This window comes from Ammospiza nelsoni, chromosome Z, assembly GCF_027579445.1.
Source record: "Ammospiza nelsoni isolate bAmmNel1 chromosome Z, bAmmNel1.pri, whole genome shotgun sequence".
Taxonomy (NCBI): Eukaryota; Metazoa; Chordata; class Aves; order Passeriformes; family Passerellidae; genus Ammospiza; species Ammospiza nelsoni.
The window spans coordinates 7228137-7248804 of record NC_080669.1 but is presented as its reverse complement, the minus strand read 5'-3'; the positions used below and the strand labels follow the sequence as shown (position 1 = coordinate 7248804).

The 20668-nt window shown below is 50.6% G+C and overlaps 1 protein-coding gene across 1 annotated transcript; it reads left to right on the top strand.

The window, feature by feature from the left end:
* Positions 1–11911: 11911 nt before the first annotated feature.
* Positions 11912–20255, top strand: LOC132086457 (serine/threonine-protein kinase PAK 1-like; the record flags this gene model as incomplete). Its single annotated transcript, XM_059492149.1, has 6 exons — positions 11912–12018; positions 12681–12798; positions 13498–13597; positions 13997–14193; positions 18406–18459; positions 20199–20255. Coding segments are annotated over 6 exons (633 nt in total), but the record flags the coding sequence as incomplete, so codon positions are not given.
* Positions 20256–20668: the final 413 nt, after the last annotated feature.

Below are 20668 nucleotides of genomic sequence, written 5' to 3'. Positions count from 1 at the left end.
TATTTAGTTAGAGGTATGTGGAAGTTTAGATGCATAGATTGAGCTGTGTAAGCCTAGGCTGCATTTTTACCTCTTTCCCCCCTCGGCTGCTTTTTCACCTCTTGCTTTTGCCCCTGTGCCCCCTGTGTCCCCTGTCCCTGTGCTGGGTCCAAGCTGGCGGCCGGTGCGGGCGGAGCAGCACTTCCAGCCCCGGCTGTCCCTGGAGCGGTGGGAGCTGCCGCTGGCCCCAGGCACTGTCCCCTGAGGAGCTGCTGAAGGACGGTGAGACAGAGGGGGCTGAGGGGGCTGAGGGGGCGGTGGCGCCGAAGGGACGCTGACCCTGAGCTGCTGCTGGGGCTGAGGGCTGTGGGGCAGCCAAGGGCCATGGTGGCACTGAGGGTACAGGGAAGTGGCACAGGCTGACAGACCAAAACTTCCCATGCATTTCTTCATCAATCTGCAGAAATGTTGGGTAAATAATTTGCTATTCCCTTTACTGATGCTTCTAGTATTGCGTGATCCTGTCCTGCCCAGTCAACGAGATGGCATTGGTTTAGGCATGGTGTTAGCCCTAGGGGTACTCAGCCCTTGCGGTTATGGCAAATGGATGTACCTCATGTAGAAGAATTTGGTCAGGAAAAATTTGTACATGTTTGCATTGATACCTATGCTTGTGTTTTATAGGGTACTCTCTTAAATGGTGAGACGTCATGTTGAGAAACATTTGTACAATTGCTTTCCTATATTAGGTATCCCCTTAGCAATTAAGACTGACAATAGTCCTGCTTCGTGTTCCTTAAGATTCAATTTTCTGTAATTTTGGGGTATTTGACGTGACACTGGTATTTCTCACAATCCTACTGGACAGGCAATTATTGAGCGTACCCATCAGATGTTCAAGGACATGCTGCAAAAAGAAAAAGTGGGAACTCCAGGGTTATCCCCTGAGGAAAAAACAGCTAAAGCCAATTTTGTGCCTAATTAGCTCAGAACAACAGGAGATAGGGAAGATGCATCTATTCTTGTGCATCATGCCCTCACAGATAATCCAAGGGAGGAATTGCCTGACGGCATTCAGGTCATGTTCACAAGTCCAGGACAGGGGTGTGGCAAGGACCAGCTACAGTCAAATGAAGAGGAAGAAGTTCTATGGGTTTACTTACAGATAAAGGCATTCATTGGATTCCAGCCACGTGGACCTTCACTTCCCTCACAAGTTGTAAATCAGATAGAAAATGCTTGATATCTGCATAGTTGTGCATGTAAGCCATGGCTTAAAGTTCATTGTATCAAGTGTAACTAAAAAACTTGGCGACAAGTTTGTCAAGAACATAATTGAGCAGTGGTCCGAGGGAAAAGCAAAAATTTCAGCCTATCAACCTAATATGCAATAATTGCTCTTACACACTTAACACTAGTACCCCAAGAATGGCATTAGCTAAATTTTTAAGGCATAACTCAAGAAGATATCAGAGTTTTCTCTAAGATGTATCTTGGATAGAAATATATAAGCAGAGATTGTTACTGCAATTGCAGTTTAAACTTGCTTTAATTGCTGTAGTAAATCAAATTGTGCTAGAGAGCAAGATAATAGCTACAGAATGTAGAGTAAAAATAGCAATACCACAAACACATCACTTGAGAGAGTTGGAGTGAGAACAAGCTAAAGCAGTTTCGGCAAAGCACAGGCGTAATGGACCACAAGGGCAACAATGGCACCAGTCTGGAAAATATTAACAATGTTGCTTAGTGGAATGATTAAGGAAACGCAGGGGGTATACAAGATAGAGCAGCGAGCTAACATGAGGGTTACATAGGCTAACAGAACAAGGCAAGAATCTTTCTGCCTATCACTAGCTCCACCTTTGGATCCATTTGGCACCTGTTTAATTGGCATTCCTTCAGACTCAATGGAAGAATTGGGAAATTGGACCAGAGCTCAAATTTATGGCAACTTAAGTAAGGCCTGTTCAAATTGGTGCACTAATCAAAATGGGATGATCACAGAAATTTGGTGTGAAAAACAAAGCATCTCTAGAAATCCATTAGGAATTCAGGCATTTACAGTCGTTCAAGGTTTAAATACTACAAGTCAGTGACCACAGGAATTGGATATTTTGGGATCAGTGCCAGGAAATTACTGTTTGTTCTATGAGTACCACCAGGTTAAAGAGCTGATTATGGAGAAATCAGGAAGACTTGGCGATGACGGCACTTGGATATTTCCTGTTTCTTCCTGGTATTACAATACCATGGCATACTGTGCCAATTGGACATGGTTGTATCCCTAAAACCAAAATCTGCAAGGATGTCACCTCCTGGAGTTTTTCTCATTTGTGGAGATAAAGCTTAGCCTGAGACTCCTGAGAAAGCATGAGGAGGACTGTGCTATTTTGGGAAACTGACACTGTTTGCCCCTAGCATTCAACAGATGCTTGACATCAGGCACAAATTCCAATGTTCAAAACGTACTGTGCATCTATTAGGCTGAGACTGTAAGGATAATGTAGAATTGTAGAATATGCCTTTGGTTCTACTGGCATCACTTTTTACACCAGGAGTATCTTCATCACAGGCCCTTACACAATTCAAACGATTGGCTTGTTGGACAAACAAACAAATTAACATTACATCTGCCATACTGAATGAGCTTACCACTGATGTGGGTAGCATACACCATGCTGTATTACAGGATAGGGCTGCAATAGTGTTTTTGTTGCTAGCACAGAGAGATGGGTGTGAAGATTTTGAAGGGATGTGTTGCATGAATCTCTCTGAGCACTCTGAATCTATGGACAAGCAAGTGTCATTGCTTAAGGAGAACATGATAAAAGATGACAGTTGTTTAGAATTCTTTTGATGAGTGGCTAAAATCCTGGGGAATAAGAGGCTGGCTCAAGGACTTAGTATGCTTTGGTATTAGGTATTCTTGGCTATGTAATGAATAAATAATTTTACGTATTATAGGCTTTGTATTTCATTCTTTTATCAGTTCTGCTAATAGTGCCTTGCTTACTATGGTGTGTGCAAAAGGAAATTGACCGTGCTTTCAAATCAGTCTGGCTTCTGCAAAAACAAAAGCAGGGAACTGTTGAAGATATTTTGCAGGTGGAGGAGTTTTTGCAAGACAACGGCCGTATTCAGCCGATGCAGAATCCAGCCTGCTTGTAATAATAGACAGTGAACACGTTCAGTGGGGTCGATATATCCTTGAAGAAGATGAAAGAAAAAGAGTCATCAGGACTCAGCAAGTTTGTCAGCAAGCTTGAGAAAGTGAGCCATGGGTGGGCCATACAACCCCAGCAAGATGCGTGTAAACTTAGATAATCCAAGCAGCATTCTATTTTAGATGTGTGAACAGCTAGGATTAACCAATCATGTATTAGCTAGAGACGTGTGGACAGTAGAGATTTATTATAGATAGTCTTTTTAGGAATAATAAATTTAGCTTCACTGGATCATATTGGTTATGGTGTGATGCCCATGAACCTCCGCACCCCGCACTTAAGGGTGGATTGGTGTTGCCCAGAAAATGTACACATTTGGGGAAGTGCCCTTGGAAGAGAGGGGCTTGATTGCCAAGGAAACTGCTTCCCCAGGAGCCCCCAAAGAGACAGGTGCAAGTGTCTGCATTTGACTTCCTGTGTTTCCTTCAGTCCTTGCACTTGGCTGAGAGGCAGGGGAAGGATGTGAAGAGCAGCTTTGGCATTTACCTAAGCATGCAGAGACCAAGCCAAGAACCTGTGGCAGGGTTTGTTGCCCACCTTTAAGCACAGGTCTGAGCCGGATCCTGTTTGTCCAGCCGAGTGCCCCAAAGCTCTCTTGGGGAGCTGTGAATTCAAAGGCCTGATGCACACATTCATGCCACCTCCCCTATCTGGTGAGTTTTACCTCTTGGCAAGATGTGTTTGCCCCGTGCTTGCTGGAAGCTGCTCTGCTCCAGAGCCACCAGGGAGCTGGGCTGTGCTGGCCTGGCACTGTGGAGAGTCCTCCCCTGAGCACTTGGCTGGGCTTGGTGTGTCCCAGGATGTCTTAGACACTTGGGGCAATGGATTTGTTCCAATCAGAGGCATTTGGGGCAGGGTTGGTGCAGCCCACTTGGCAGCGTGTCCAAGGGCCCTTGCTGACACGGCGCAGCACGGTTACCATGGAACGGAATGGAACAGGGCCCTTTGTGACACGTGGTGAAGTGGCTGCTGGCGGTGACGAAGCAACGCCACAGTGCTCGGTGCACTAGACAGGACAGGACATGCCAGAGCTGTGCTGTGAGGAGCCCCACACAGCCGGCTCTTTCGTCACTGACCCACAGCGATTCCAAGGCGTTTTTCCTGCAGCTGGCCTTGCAGCCAGACTGCGGGACTTGCTACCTCCGAGCTTTTCCCAGTCATCTGTCTCAAAGGTGTCCTAGAGGCCAAAAAGCAGGATGGCAGGCAGAGTGATCAGGCTCTTCAGCGCGCTTCGGCGGAAGAAAAAGAAAGGGCCTGCAGCCTCCCCAGCGCAGCAGCCTGCAGAGCCGGAGAAGTTGCAGCCAGTGCAGGACGGTGAGTGGCAGAGCTGGGCCGCAGGACTGGTGCCTGCGGCCGGCCTGGCCCCATCCCATCCCCGCCCCTATGGATGTCCCCACAGATAGGACGTAAGAGGGGCTGGGGCTGCCCCTGCTGGCCGTGCTCCGTGCCCTGGGCACCCGGGGGCTGTCCCTGCCTGGGCCGTGCAGGGCTGTGCCGTGTTCTCCGGCCTTTCCCGCAGCCCCTCAGCTCTGGCTGCACTCGCTCTTTGCCAGATGCGGGCAAGGATGGGACACTGGAGCAGGACTCCACTCACGGCTGCTTCCACAGACCAGTGCAGGTACCTGCGGCCATCCCCACCTGGGCTGGGCCTGCTGGCACTGTTCGGCCAAGCGCCGCTCTTGGAGCAGGCCATGGAACGTCCCTCTCTTCCTGCCCTTCCTTCTGTTCCAGATACTGCGGAGGTTCCTGGGCCTTGGGCGCAGAAACACCAGCGCCGCAACAACCGAGGGCACGGCTGAGCTGCAGGCAGAGGCTGATGTCACTTCAGCCTCCCCGGAACGTGCAGCAGACTCTGTCAGGGCAGTGGCTGAGGGCAGGCCGGAGGCTGTCATGGCCCTGCAGGGTCTGCACTTGAACAAGCACAGTGCCAGTGCCCTGTTGGTTGTGTCCAGGCACCTGCTGAGCGAGTGCGGGGACAGGCTGCACCCAGAGCTCAGAGGCCACATGGAGCTCAGCAAGGAGCCCTCGCTGGTGAGAAGGGGCAGTGCCTGATATCTACTTGGAACATGAGGTGGTAGAACAGGAAGGCCATTTTGCAATGGTGCCTGCTGTATCTGAAGTGAAATAGGCACCTTTGTGGCTAGGGAGCTGCGTGGGCAAGAAGGATGGCAGGCTGGCGGCCTTGAGCAGCTGAAGATGCGGCAGCGTGTGGCCAGGGGGCCAAGAAGGCCAAGGGCTTGGTGGCTGTGCCAGCAGCAGTGGGGCAGCAGGAGCAGGGCAGTGAGCGTGGCCCTGTGCTGGGCAGCGCTGCGGCCACAGCTGGAGTGCTGTGTGCACTTGTGGGCCCTGGGGAGCAGAAAGTCATGGAGGGGCTGCAGCGTGTGCACAGAAGGACAGGGCAGCTGGGCAAGGGGGTGCAGCACAAGGCCAGGGAGGAGGTGCCGAGGGAGCTTTAGCCTGGACAATGGGGGGGCTCATGAGGCACCTTCAGGCGGACTTCCATAGATCGCTGCCTTAGATCCATAGATCCAAAGCTCAGCACAAGGGCTGTTTCCCTTCCAGACATTCCCTCACTGCATCCAAGTGCTTTAGACACTGGTGTGAGTAACACTTTCTTATTTTGTTTATTTGTTTGTTTGATAGAAAGAAAACCCTTGTGCAATTTCTCCTTCTCCAGGGAGCAAGGGAGCTTTGTCTCAATCTTTCCTGCCCTTTTACAGCACTGGCAGAAATTCTGCTAGAATTTTAGTTTTCAAAGAGGCAGTTCTGGATAATGCAGTATTTATGCACAGGAACACATAGTTTGGGGCAGGGATGTTTGTGCAGAACAAGCTGTTCTGGTGCCCGACCAGCCAGTAGGGCTTGCTTATCATTTTCAAGTTAACGGCTCCCGTGTTTTTCGGCAGCCCAGGGAATCAGTGTGTTTTGTGTTTGGGACTTGATCAGGAAATCAATGCGCTTGCATTCCAGCTGGCCCTCAGAGATTAGAGAAGGTGGGAGGGGCTGGGCTGCATTTCTGATTCCAGCCACTTTAGCACCATCAGTGTGGTCAAGTGCAAGAGAAGAACTTGCCCGAGCACAGATGCACAAAGAGTGCTGTTCCCTGTGCAGCGCTCTGGGTCTGATTGCATTCCATAAGGACCCACATGCTCCAGAGACCCCAAGAGTGTGGGTTACTGAAGCAACAGGAGAGCAAGTTCAGGATGGCTTCTGATTGGGGCACTGCTACCAAGTGATGATGTGTGTAGCGACAGAAAGAACATTATTGATCCCGGGTGACCCCCACGTGGCGAAAAATGTGCTTTGACTCTGTGGTTTAGAAGTTTAAACAAATTCTTTATTAAGCTATGTTATATTACACTAGTACTATGTTAAAACTATACTATGGAAATACTATACTAAAAAGATACTAAAGCAAAACTAGTGACTGTCTCCACACAGTCTTTTATCTAATTAGCTAATCAATCCAAACAACTGTCACTAAAATGCAATAACAAATCACTTACAGTAAACAATCGCTATAACACATTCTTCATGGACTAAACAACAAGAACAGCAAGTAGAGATAATAATTGTTTTCTCTTCTTCTCTAAGTTTCTCACTACACTTCCTTAAAAAAAAGCCTAGGAGAGAGAATTATATCTCTCTCCATTCAAAGAATGTAAATCCCACAGTACAGTAAAGAGAGATTATAAAAGTGAGATCTGTCTATCTATCTATCTATTTGAATCTTCTTGGCTCTGCTCCAAAGCAGTGGAAGATGCAATGCTCACCTAAACGCATCCCTTCAGGAGAGACAAACAGGACATGGTAGAAGCAGAGGGAGGACCTCACCAGACCCTTGAGAAATGCCACACCTTCCCTGTCAGCTGCCTGAGAGGCTCTTGCAGCTTCAGTCCCAGTTGGCCCCTGATTGTAGAGCCAGGGTCACTTTGGAATCTGTGCCTCCCCTCAAACAGAGAATGACCCAGCAGAGCAGCAGCACAGTGCTTTGGGAACATGTGAGCCCAGCAGTCTTTGAGTCTTGGCCCACAAAGGTCATATGGGAAGCTGAAACCCATCTTCTCTCGCTTTCTGTGCAGGTGCTTCTTGAGAGAGAGCAGGAGCAGACTGCTTCATCAGAGATGCCATGCCAGACTCAGGGAGAGCTGTTCCCAGCCCGAGAGCAGGAAGAGCAGCTTGGGCAGCAGGTGGAAGAGCCACAGGAGAAAGGCCAGGTAAGCCTGACTGGCCAGGGCACAGAGGGAAGGGCAGGAAGAAGGGCATAAACCACAGCTCTTGGGAATGAGGAGGCCAGGAATCCCACAGGCACTGGAAGCACAGAGCCTTGGAATCTGCAGAGATCAGCCCTAGGACAGGAGGGTTACAGTTGAAGCAGATGTGGGTAGGGAAGCAGAAAGAAGTGGCTGAATCCATGTGATTTTGAGGCAAAAAGAGGGAAAAGCTGAGCCTGATGACAGCTTCCAGTCACTTGCTCTGCATTTGTGTGCACAGAACATCAAGGTAGAACCACAAGCAGAGCTGCCCGAATCTCAGAGTGACATGGCAGTGAAGAGGAGGAATGAAGACATCCAAGAAGAGAAGAATCTCCCTATGCAGAGGGACAGTCAACAAAAACAGGTGAATGAAAGAATGGCAGCTGCTCCACTCATGAAAGAGAGTCCTTTCCGTTGTTGTTTACAGAACATGGACAAACAGGTGCCGGCACAACTGCAGGAAACTGAGGCTAGGATCAAGGCAAGGAAGAAGAGGCCAGACGAAAAAATTGAAATCATCAAAGAGAAAATTAATCGCCTCCTTCAGGAGTAAAAGGATTTAGAAAAGCAAGTGAAATAGCAATAGGCACTGCAGTCACCCAAGGGGTGGTTTCTGCCCTCCTTGCCTTTGCAGTGCAGAGCAGCAGGGGGGTGGGGTGTTGCCTCTGAGTGCCATCCTGATGAGGCCTCTGTCAGAGCTGCTCTCAAGGACACTTCCTGCTCTGCTGAATCGCAGCTGATGCTCTAGACAGTGGCATTACTCCCTTGGCCATTTAGCCAGCAGTCATCCCAATGAACTCCTGCTGGCTTCTTCCGGGTGACCTTGTTTCTTGAGGTGTTTTTGCAGGTGAACACGGTCACTCACATAGATTTGGAATACAGGCTACAAGCTGTCTGTAACCCTTGTGAATCTACTCCTGTCCTTCTTCCCAGTCGATGACTCCTGGCTGACGGGGACAAGCTGTAGTCTCTGACTGCTTTGTTCTGTTTGACTTGAGGTGGAAGGTTCGCCATCCTACCTGGCAGCCTGCAGAGAGTTCCAGCAAGTGATGGGCAACCAAGAGCCCCGAGGCTGGCATGAGGCCCAGGAACTGTACCATCCAGAGATGCTGCAGGATAAGCACGTCCCGAGGAAGGTGCAGAAAAAGAGAATTTCATGGCAGGAGGTAGAACATTAGAATGAGGAGCTGCAAATATATCTGCAGACCTAGGAGGGGGAAAGGAGTCTTTGGGAGGAAGTGGAGCGGTCGTTGCTGCAGTCATCCTTTAGAACAAGAAAGTGGCTATGAACTTGAGTAAAATCAGTCTTTGGTTTTGACCATTTGGTTTCACAAGTGGACATCCAAAGCAATCCAGTTGAAGAGCTCTGCATGTGGCAGACAGCAGCTTCCTAAGGGCTTGCATTTCAAATGGCAATCTCTCTTGCATTTCAGGGCAATCTCTGCCACACCTTCCTGACATCAACACATTTCTTCTCTCAGATCTACACCAACTCTGACACTGAAGCTGCTGCAGCAATGCCACCCCAAGGAGCCTTTGCTCCCCAGCCAAAGACGTGGAGCCTGAGCACTTGGTTCACCTCCCATGCTGACCCAGCTGCTGCTCTGCAACAGGAGATGGCGGGTGACTCCCTGGAGCAACACAGTACGTCTGCTGTCTTTCTTATCTGAGGGACAGTGTATTGTGTGCACATGTCAGCACAGCTGTACCAAAGGGCTCTCCTCACTTCAGGGTCACAGAAGTGCTGGCATTGCTCCAAGGCAGCAAGAGAGAGCTCTGGGTGTTTCTGCTGCCTCAGAGGGCAGCTTAGGCTGGCTGGAGTTTGCCTGGGCTTCCCTCTCTGCCAAAGGCAGAAGCAGGAATTGTTCCTGCATCAGCAGAAGGCTGTGACTGCTTGACTTCTAGCCACTGGTAGAAGCCCTGCTGAGATCAGTCTCTAGAAGAACAAATCAAGCCCTTTGTGATTCTGCAGCACAACCCAATGAATCTGCTTCTTGCCCGTAGCAGCTGCCAGTGCTGTGCTCTCAGATAAGACCTGGTAGAGTTGAGAAGAGAGCCCAGGGGATTCTGTGTCTACCATCACCTGTTGGGACAAAAAGGGCACTGATCCACACCTCGGTGGGGCTGATCTCAAAGCCCATCCTGTTGTGTCCTGAATGGGGGCAAAAGCTTGTACAGGGCTCAGGCTCACTCTGGCTTCTTCCCATCAGTGCCTGTCAGTGCTCATGCTTGGCCTTTGCCAGCCTGGTTGTGCTCGCTGCCCTGGCCCTGAAGGCTGCAGGGACTGCAGAGGCTGGAGCCTTCCTTAGCTGGGAGGGTCCCGCTGCTGCCCGGCTGCTGCAGCGCGGAGCTGCCTGAGGCAGCAGCCCCTTCTCTGGGCCGGCTTCTGCCTCGCATGGCCTGGACTCACAAGAGGGTTAGCATCTCCTCTGGGCAGCTCTCTGTGTCACAGGGGTGCCTGAGGAGCACTGCTGTCCCTCTGTGCCCGTGCCCGCCGTGCTGAGTTGGGAAGATGGGGAGGTGTGCGGTGCCGAGAGGGCGAGTGCAATGGGAGCGACTGATCCGCGCTGTCAGGGTGAAGAGAAGCGGCGTGGTTCTTCACGCGGGGCACGGGCAAGGCCGTCTTTGAGCTCAGCCTGCTCATAAAGGGTGAGGGTCCTGATGCTGAAAGCCCCGTCGCGATTGGTTCTGGCATGAGCTGCTCTGGTTTACAACTGGGAAGGCATTCTATTGGCAAACTGCTGCAAGGTGGAAAAGATGGGAACACTTGGCAATATTCCTCCTGTTCTGAACTTGACATCTGTTCAGAGGAATTGATTCGGGATGTGCAGGTGCACTTAATCTTAGCAAGTGGGAAACCTTTTCTAAATCTCACAGTGTTTATTCCCAACAAAACAAAGGCACTCTTAGTTCCAGCTCTCCTCAATGTTTCTAGAGGACAAACTTACTTGCTTTGGTATGTATTCTCTTCTGGTCTCAGTGTAGTCTGAATCTATCTCCCTGTGCTTCCCTGTGTGTCTGCTGCCAAGAGGTCTCTCACTTCAAAGGATGCGAGAAATCAGTCTCTGTGCCAGCCAGACTTGTGCTGTGGACGTGCTGTTCTTTTCTTGTTGTTCCAGTTCCTGTTCCTGTTGTTGTTAGCCACCTCAGAGCTGGCTAACAAAGGGAGGGCTCAGAGCCCCAGATAGTGGGGCTGCCATTTGTATCTCCGAGAAGGTGGGATCTCTGCTTTAAAGTGAACATCTTGCATTTTGTTTCCCTCAGGCAGAATGGTGAAGATGGAAAATCCTATCATCAAATACATTGAACTGGAAAGTATTGGCAGTGGGTGAGTCCAAGCAATGCTAATTTTACAAAACTATGCATCAGGTGTTTTGCTGGTGGAATAGGTATCAAGCGTGAAGTCAGACAAGCTGCAAATGTGTTCAGGCACTGGGCTTAGATTGTCAGTGCTGATCAGAATTTCTAATTGTGCTCAGAAGGCATTGTCCAGAACATCTCCATGCTTCCAGAGTCCTGCAGCTTTTAGGCATTTACAGCAGAGATCTCCTGTGTGGGCTGGCTTTCAGTGCAAGATCTAAATGGCTTCTCCTTTCTCTGCTTCTCTTTTGTTTCTAGGAGTTTTGGAGATGTTTTTAAAGCACTCGACACTGCCACAGGAGGAGAGGTAAATGTCAACAGCCCCTGCAGACTCTGCTGCTCTTGAGGGGCTTTCCCCACAGCTCTCCTCTGGTGTGAGCTGTGGCTGGAGCTTGGCTAGAGCCGTGCTGAAAAGGAACAAGAAGCATAGACTGGTGCCAGCCTGCAAAATACATTTGGCACTTTGTCCTCCTCAGCTGCCGGAAGGAAGGCCCGCAGGGCAGCGCTTGCTTTCAGACAAGGACGCGCTCACTCGCTCTCCATTGCTAAAACAAAGGTGGTGCCTTAGAGCACCTCCCTGCTCTTTGGGGCTACAGCTTCAGAGTCCTGAATTCTCGATTCTGGCTGCCAGCAAATCCATCGGAAAGTTACTGGTAATTCCTTAGCCACCTGCAGTGCTGCACTTGGCAATTGCACATAGGGAGAGATCTGCAAGTGCCCTAAAAGCCCTAAGCCCTGCCCATTGCCCAAGATGGATCCACAGAGTCTTAAGGCATGGATTACTTCTTCTGAATCCTAGAAAGAGCAGCAGAGAGTGTGGACAGAGGTTTGTGGGTGATAGCTGAGACACAACTGTTACCAAGTGGACAAGGCAAAATGTCAGCGGCCCCACATGTTCTGTAACTGGCTCCCAAGGGAGCAGAGAAATGGGCTGTTGGAATGTCAGTTCCTAATTACTGCAGTGCCTAATCACAAGGCAGTTTGGCACAGCTCAGCTGTATCATTGCAAAATCACTCGCTTCATGTGCGTTGTTGTCTCCTGCCACCAACTGCTCAAGTTACTGATTTTCAATGTCATTTTAGGTGGCCATAAAGAAAATAAATCTTCAAGGACCGAGAAGGATGGAACGAAGCATTAATGAAATCCAAATCATGAAGAGATACAGGAGTCCCAATGTTGTGAATTTTTTAGACAGGTGAGTGGTTCTGGTCTTATCCCATGTGTGCATTTACATACAGCAAACATAAGAGGTTAAAAACCCACTTTGGTCAGTGGCAGATAGTAAAGCTGTTAATTTTTATTTATTCATATCTCTCTACTCATCTCCAATGGATGAGAAGAGAGTGCATCCCTTCTGCATGAGTCTTCCCTGGCACACCTAGTTTGAAAATTATTCCAAAATTATTCAAAATCTGGATCAGCTGTATCTTCCTTAGTCATCAGCCTCGAAGTTTACTGCCTCCACATAGTTTTGGGATTGATTTTTTCAAGTTTCTGAAGTGCTGATGAACCGTCCTAAAATGGATTTCCCTTGGATTGTTGCCACTCTTTGCCATTGCTGGGCATGCCAGGAAGACTAGGTGCTTATTTCCAGAAACACCATGCCTGACAGGTTTTTTATCTGGGCTGTTTCTAAACTGCATTTTTCACTCACTAGCCATCTAAGACATCTCCTTTTTCACAGCTGTGCTTATCTCCTTGAGACTGCACAGATTGCAAACAATGCACAGCCAAGAGGGAATATCTATTGCTATGATTCTGTCCTTGTCACAAAGGCATTTGGAAGTAAGAAACCTGGAGGCAAAAATCAACGTAGCCATGCATGCTCATCTCCACGGCCTTCTTTCCTTCTTTCAGCTACCTTGTGGGTGAGGAACTCTGGCTGGTGCTGGAGTACATGGACGGAGGCACCCTGAACGATATCCTCAGCACGACCGCTCTGTATGAAGATGAGGCAGCAGCCATCAGTCGGGAGGTCAGCAATCCCATCTGTGTTTCCAAGGGCTTGGGCAGCATTGTCTGGGAAACAGGGGCTCAGACCTGCAGTGATTTCCTGTGCCAAGCTTTGGTTCTGTGTTGCTGGTATGCTATGGGCAAGAAAAAGCATCTCAAGTGAAAGGCCTGCCAGTGCTCCTGCACTCCCTGTACTCAGTGCCAGTACTCTTCTCTCCTGCTGTTGTATTCTCGCTCTGGCTCATGTATTTGTATTTGCTGTTCTCCACCTTGCCTCTCTAAATGTTTGCCTGGAGTCTGTCTTCACTACATTCCTTGCCTGTGAAAGCAAAGGTGCTGGTGGCAGGATTTGAAATGATCAGCAAAGAAAAAAGAGAGAGACTCGTTTCTCTCAGGCCTCAGCATACAAGGACAGGAGTGCAGCCAAAAGGCTCTTTGCTTCTGAGCACATGCACTGCAGCAGCAGTCATCCTGGCTGGTTTGCAGGGCACAGTTTATAACAGCAGGTGCTGTTGCTCTTTCAGAAGCTGACATGCCTTTCCTCAGAAAGGTCCTGCTCTTCAAGTGCTAGAGCAGCAAGCTCTTCCTCTCAGTGGCACTGTGTTCTGCCATTACTGCCCATTCCCCTGCAGAGGGAATCTTTTAGATTCTTTGTTGCCTTTCTTGTGGGATGAAATCACATCACTCATTTTGGCCCTACTCTTTCTGTTTTCTCTCTCAGTGCCTGCAAGGACTGCATTTTCTTCACTCAAACCATGTGATCCATCGAGATGTGAAGAGTGACAACATCCTTCTCAGAACCGATGGTTCTGTCAAGCTGGGTCAGTGTATTCTTGGTCAGGAGCAGCATTCCAGGGATGTGGGTGTGGGGCTGCTTGGAGTGACAGCCAGCTCCCCTAAATGGTGCTGGTGGCAGCGCAGGGACACCCGCTGTGAGCTGAGGGCACAGTTGCAACGTGCACAGAGGTAGGACAAGGAACAAGCAGTCAAGAGTGGCCTTGCTCTGTGTGTGTCCCTTCCAGAGGGAGGGAGTTACAAGTCTAAAGCTTCCAAAGAACAAAAGACACTACTGGTGACAGTGTAAAAAATGGGGGGAGTTTAAAAGTCGCCAATGCCAGGAATTCAACAGCACATTTTCCAACTTCTACTGGGCAATTCTTTGGCTTGCTTTCCTAATTGCACAGAATTCAAATAGAAACAGAGTTTTGCTTTCTCCTCAGGTGATTTTGGCCTCTCTACTCAGCTCAGCCCTGAGCAGAGCAGACGGTGCTCGGTAGTCGGGACTCCTTGGTGGCTGGCGCCAGAAGTGCTGACAAGTCAACCATATGGTCCCAAAGTGGACATATGGTCTTTTGGAATCGTGGGGATTGAAATGATCGAACAAGAACCTCCCTACTGGAACCAAAGTCCCATCACGGTAAGGAGCAAATACTCACTGATCCCACTGTCTTTCTCACCTGTCCCTTGTCCTGCGTGCCATTGGACAAAAGCCCATTGCCATCTGCCTGAACTACTTCCACCAAGGTCCCCTCCTAAAAATGTGTCTGCAACACATCAGCATCTGCTGTAGTTTTGGTTTCAGCAGTGGGGGAACTCAAGCCTTACCACATGCAAACAAACTCCAAACCAACTCTATTCTCAGGCAACACTTTCCTTTGGCTTTTAAGTGGTTCCAGTCCTTTGGCTGTGGAGATGGCCTTAATAGCAGAAAAGAAGCATCTGACAACTGCTGTTATCTTTCCAGAAATGAAGGAAGGCAACACAAACCCAACAAAGTTTCTAAAACTGTGGTCTTTAGAGATGAACCTAACTCCCTGTACAGTTTCTTCTCACTGGGAAACATGCCTGAAACCTGGGCATGAGAGTGTAAAGGCCACTGAGTCTCTTCTGCTTCCTGTACAGTGCTGCTGAAACACTCAGTCACTGTGTTTCTCTCCTAGCCAAAGGCACATTCTCTGTGTCACCAAGTCAGAGCCTGGTGATGCGGAGAGCCTGCCCGTTTCTTTCCAGGCCCTTTCTGGCATGGGCCTATCATTAATGCATTGACTTGAGTAGCCAAATGAGCAGAGGGTGGCCATAGGGATGGCACCTCTCCTTCTTCCGACCATGACAGTTTTTCTTTTGCTGCAAAATGGGAAGCTGCAATTTTCAGACTGCTGAGACAGAGCTGCAGGTGGCTCGTTTGTGCCCAAGCAGCAATTTTCATCCCAATACATTTGTGCAGGCATCTAAATGTGTCTCTGTTGAAGATGAGATTGCAAATGTTTATTTCCTTACCTGGGGATTAATTGATGGATTCCCTTTCTTTCCTTCCAATTACCATTGTTTTCAAAAAAAGCACAAAAGGTATGATGAGTTTTGTTCTTGGGCACGTGGGCTTAAAGGACCAACAAGCACTGCAGACATGCCTTTCATGTACTAACCCTTGAAATTAGTTTGTATAGCACAGTCCCTCTTCCAAAAAGCCTCTCAAGCTGGTGTGAATCCTTATGGAAGCAAATGTGCGTTTACTGATGTAGTTCCTATTAACTAGCACAGTCAATGAAATCAGCTGCCAAGGCAAGATCTGTGGGATGGTGGAAAAGCTGTGGCTGCATCGGGTTTGGGTTTTCTGGTTGGTAAAGGAAAATGATCTCTGGGTCTCTGCCAGGGCAGAAACTGTCACTGAAGAACAGAGGTTAAACAAAGGGAGGTGGGAGAGCACTTAGAGATGTGAAAGCAGCAAGTGGAGCCTGGTGTCTCCTTTTTCTCCAGGCTACACAACTGATAGCCACAGTAGGGACCCCACGGCTGCAGCAGCCCAACCGATTCTCGCCTTGCCTGCGTGACTTCCTGAGCTGCTGCCTGCAGACAGACGAGGAGCAGCGCTGGTCTGCCAGGGAGCTCCTGCAGGTAAAATGGGAAGGGGCTGCAGGTGAAACAGGTTCTGAGGCATGGGCTCCTCCTCCACTCAAGTCCAAGGCATCAGATGAGCCCCCTTCCTCCTCACCTCCATTCTTGGTGCTCTTCAAATGAAAATGATGAGGAATCCTAGACTGGGCTGGGCTGCCAGGGCCCTGTAAAGGTCCTCTGGTGAAAGTATCCTGCAATGAGCAGGGACATCTTCAAAGAGATCAGGTTTCTCAGAGCCCTTTCCCACTGGAGCCGGAATGGTTGCAGGGATGGGGCACCTGTAAGCTCTTGCGGGCAACCAGTGCCAGAGTCACACCATGCTCTGAGTAAACAAGTTATGATTAGATCCTGTTTGTGTTTAAAAATATTCACCCACATCCTATTGTAACTGGCCCTGTTAAAAAATATGTCCCTCACTTTCTTCAAAGCCACTCTGAAGTCTTGGAAAGTGGCAATAAAGTCTCCCTGGGGCCTGTTCTTCACAAAACTGAGTAACTCCACCTCTCTCTGCATTTCCTGAGTCAGAGAGCTCCTCTGGCTGTTTTGGTCGCCCTCTTTTGTCATTTGGTGGGGTGCTCAGTTTTATCTAATGGCAAAAGAATTGAAGTAGAGCAATGCAGGGTACAGAGACATGAAATGGTGGTGCAGGAACCCAAGGAAGCCAGTCCCAGCCTAGGGGTCAGAGATTTGGCTGTGGGCAGGAGGGGTCCTGGGGTGCTCACTGTGAGCCTCCCGGGGGCCCTGGTTTGTGCTCCCCAGCCCACCCTTAGAGGTTTCTGCCACGCAAACAGGGACAGCTGGGAGGGACTTGTACCAGCCCCATCTGCTGCCTGCCATGCTCAAGCAGACAGGAACTGTGCCAGAGTTAGTGCCAGGTTGTGTGGCAGAGAGGGAACTGCAGGGCCCAGTGCCACTGGGCTGGCCCTGCTGGGAAGGAAGGTGCCATCCAGCACACGAGGGGCAGGGCATGGAAAGGTAGACACTGCTCTGTCTCCCTGTGGGAATCAGCACAGTGCCTGTCTTTCAAAGAGAGGGACCAGTGTGAGGCTTTAGAGATACCTGAAAAGAAGAAACTCCAAGGACAGAAAGCACCATTTCTAGAGCACTGGCAGGGCAAAAATCCTAGCAAGATGAAGACACCTGGATAAATGGATGAGTGGGATTCTGGGCCACATTTGCCTGTGATGGCTAAGTCCGGCGCATAAAGATGGAGGTCTAGATGGTCCCATTGGTCCTCTTCCTGCATCCTTCTATAAGACAGAGGAATCCTATGAAGCACTGAGCTTGTAAAGTCATGTTGTTGATTTGTTGATTTGTTTTTTTTTCCCTTTGGGCAGCATCCATTTGTAACATTTGCTGAGCCTGCGTCCAGCCTGGTGCCGCTGATTGTTTCAGTGAAGAAGAGGAGGGAGACAAGAATGTGACAATCACATCAGGACCATTTATTCGTCAACCACTTTAGAGTAGGATTGTAGGTTAGGATTAGGATTAGGATTAGGATTAGGATTAGGATTAGGATTAGGATTAGGATTAAGATTAGGGTTAGGGTTAGAGTAGGATTGTCTAATAGGAGTGCAGAGTAGGATTGGAAATGAATACAGTTTCTGAAACCACAAGTCACCTTGAAGATTCCCTTCCTTCTCACTCTGCGAATACGCTCAAGAATTTCTTCTGAATTGTCTGTTGTTTCTTAAAGGTGGAAAGTGACACAATGTCTTTGACATGGTGTGAAAGTGAGGAAGAAGGATGTTCTTCATTCATCCTCTCCAGACCACACTGCCTTTGGAATCTGGCCCACTGGTCTGTTTTTGGCCAGCTTTGGTATTTCTATTTGAGGCAGAAAGGGCAATGGCATTTGAAGTCAAAACCAAAAGAAGAATGAGGCAGCCCAACACCCTGTGCAGATGCAGGCCTTCAGCTGTGACTGGACAACATTGGGGCTCCTGCCACTTGGATTTGTATCCCAAAATGCAATAATCTCTTTGGCTGGAGGAGAGCCTTGCTCAAGTGAGAAAGCAGAAAGATCAGAGAGGGTGCTCGGGAAGGTCTCCTGTGGTGCAGAGCTGTCAGCGCCTGTGAGGTGAGAGCGGGCCCAGCCTTGGCTGGGGTGGAGCCCCAGCAGAGCCCCGGCAGAGGCCGGAGCAGGCTGAGCCCCGGCAGAGGCAGGCTGGAAGGAGGCCCTTGGAGCTGCAAGAGGCAGCAGCCGGGCCCTGGGTGCCTGTTCCCGGCAGTGGGCGAATCCTCCGCTCTCAGAGCCCAGGTGGCAGCTGGCTGCTGCCGAGGGGAAGCGCAGCCGTGCTGGGCACAGCCCAGCCTGGAGGCATTGGCCGTCTGGAGTGTGCCCAGGAGCAGAGAAAGATCAAGGGCAGCCGAGGGTTGCTGGGCTGCCTGAGGATTCCTCCTCTTCTGCCGGCTGCCCTGCAACTCCTGGCAAAGGTCAGCAGTGTGTGCAGCACTCTGGGCACCAGGGCAGGGAGCCGGGCTGCTCGGCAGGCTGGAGCACAGGGCAGCCTCCTTCAGGCCCAGCTCTTGTGCCAGGGGAAGCGAGGCCAGCGTGAGGCCGGGACAGCTTGGCAGGGCACATCTGCAGGAGCCAGCGCCTCACGCAGCTCTGGGAGGAAGTGCCCGCAATCCTGCAGTTCTGCACTGAGCCCAAGCAAAGGGGTGAGATGCAGAGTGTTTGGCAGGAATATTCAGGCCCACCAGGCCAGCCTGCTTTGTGCTCTCTGGCCCACAGCAAGCGCTGTTCAATGCAGCTCACACCTCTATTGCAGGGCTGTTCTTCTTCTCAGTAATCATCGCTCAGCTGTCTCTCACTGACATATTGCTGGCTGAAGACCTGTCTCTTCCATATCCCCTATAAAAAGACCTTACCTTAGATTCTCAAATTTAGCATGCATGCATGCCTGTGTTAAAAACAACCCCCACAAATCTTTAGGAAAATCAAGACATTAAAGCAGATTTCATTTATCAAACCCACAGCAACTGCGTTGAAATGTGGGTGTATGAGCCTTTCTTCAAAATTTTCTTAAGAAGATCTCTAGAGTAATTTTTGAGAGATAAGTATGCTGCCCCTAAAAAGTCCAGATTACTTGGCAAGGGGTAATTAGTCATCCATTAAGCATTCCAGCAGTTGCGTAGCATTTTCTTCTGATAACTGATCCCTGGATATTGCAACCAGCTTCTGATTTGTGTCTGCCCACTTCTTTTCCATGTTCTGAGCCAAGAGCAATAGTATCCTTGTGAGTGCATCTGAACACACTGGACACTGACACCTCATCCTATTGCCTATGTTCTCCCATGGAAGATTCCTTGCTCTTTTTTCTCTGCCACCAAAGGGGATCTGCGGTCCCTGCCGGGCACTGCTCGCTGTGGGTTGTCCAGGCAGAGGCGATGCTCTGGTGCACCTGGCGCAGGTGAGCCTCGGGCCCGGGCAGGGAGCGATGCTCCGAGCTGCCGCGGATTCGGGGGCGAAGCCGAGCGGTGCCGTGGCCTGGCTGGGAAGCCGAGCGGCGCCCGTGGCGCTGCCTCCCCGGGCAGGGCTGTGCTCTCAGCGCCGCCGGGGCTGCCGAGCAGCGCTTTCCACTCGCCTCCGGCTCCGGAGCCAGCCCCGCAGCCGCGCTCTCCCGAACCGCACTGACCCGCGCCCGTTCTCGGCCTGGCTGCAGGACTCCGTGATTCCGGGCTCTCCGGGTTCCCAGTCCGCCTGCAGGAGCCTCCGCTCCTGGACCCCCGCCCTGGGCTTTCTTCTCCTACGTCTTTCCCAGGCCCTGTCCACTCTACTCCGGACCTCCCCCCCTTCACAAGTTGTCCTCTGTCTCCTGGGTTCTCCCTCCTTTCTCGGGTTTTCCCCAGTCCTAAGCTACCCCTTGTCACAAGCTCCCTCCTTTCCCTAGCTGTAGCCACTGCTTTTATTCGTCTCCCTGGATCTCCCCTTCTCCCGATTACTCCTCCCTCTTCCAGGACCTCCCCCCTCTCCCAGGGCTCTCTACTGTCTTGGAAGGCTACCCACCCTTTCCCAGGGACCTCATCCCCCCTGTCCCGTGATCTCCCCTACTCCCGGGCTCGACCCCCTCTCCTGGGATTTTCTCCCTCCTCCCAGCATCTCTCCCCTCTCCCGCTCACTCCTCCCTCTGCCAGGTCTCTCTCCCCTCTGCCGGGATGTCCGCCCGTTCCCGGAGCGCCCCATGCCCCCGGCCCCTCGCCGCCCGTCCCTCACCGCCTCGGCCGGGCCGCTCCGGGGCCGCGCTCGGAGCGCAGCGGGGCCGGGCCGGGGCCGCCGGGGCCGCGTCAGCTCCGCCCCGCGGGAGGAGCCGCGACAGCGCCCCGGCAGCGGCCCCGCACAGTCGGAGCGGCCCCGGCTGCGCCCGGAGCTGGGCCTGGGAGGGGCTGCGGCCTGTGAGAGCTGCTCCGGGCTCGCTCCGGACACGAGGAGCTGCGACCTGTGCTCGCTTTGTACCCTCAAGGCTGCCGGATGCCTTGCACTAAAGCTGGAGTGCCCGGGCTATTCCGGTCTCTTCTGGTCCTCAGCTGAGTATTGCTGGCCGCGGGTCTCTGTACGAATCACGAAAGGGACGGGACTGCTGAGGAACGCGCCTGGAGCTGTTTGTTTTCCAGCATCAGTCTCGTTACATGGTTGTTACAGTGGGAAGATGCCAGCAGCTCACATCCCTGGCAGCAGGCAATCAACTTACTTGAAATGTTGTTTGACCACTCACACAAAGCAAGAGCATATTGACAGTAGTTCTGTGCAACCACTATAAGCACACGTAGCTTTTGTTAAAACACTGCTTGCTTATTTCAAACACTGTACCTGCTTTTGAGCCTTAAAACACAATGCACAGAGCTCCATTATTGTGATAAATAGGTATCATTCATGCTGATAAAATTTGAAAGAGTAATTGATACTGATACAGTAATTAATATTTGAGAATAATAAATAGTTAAAAAGTTGTAATGCCAAAGAAGAGAGGGAGAGGAGGGGCTCCACCCCCCTTCCC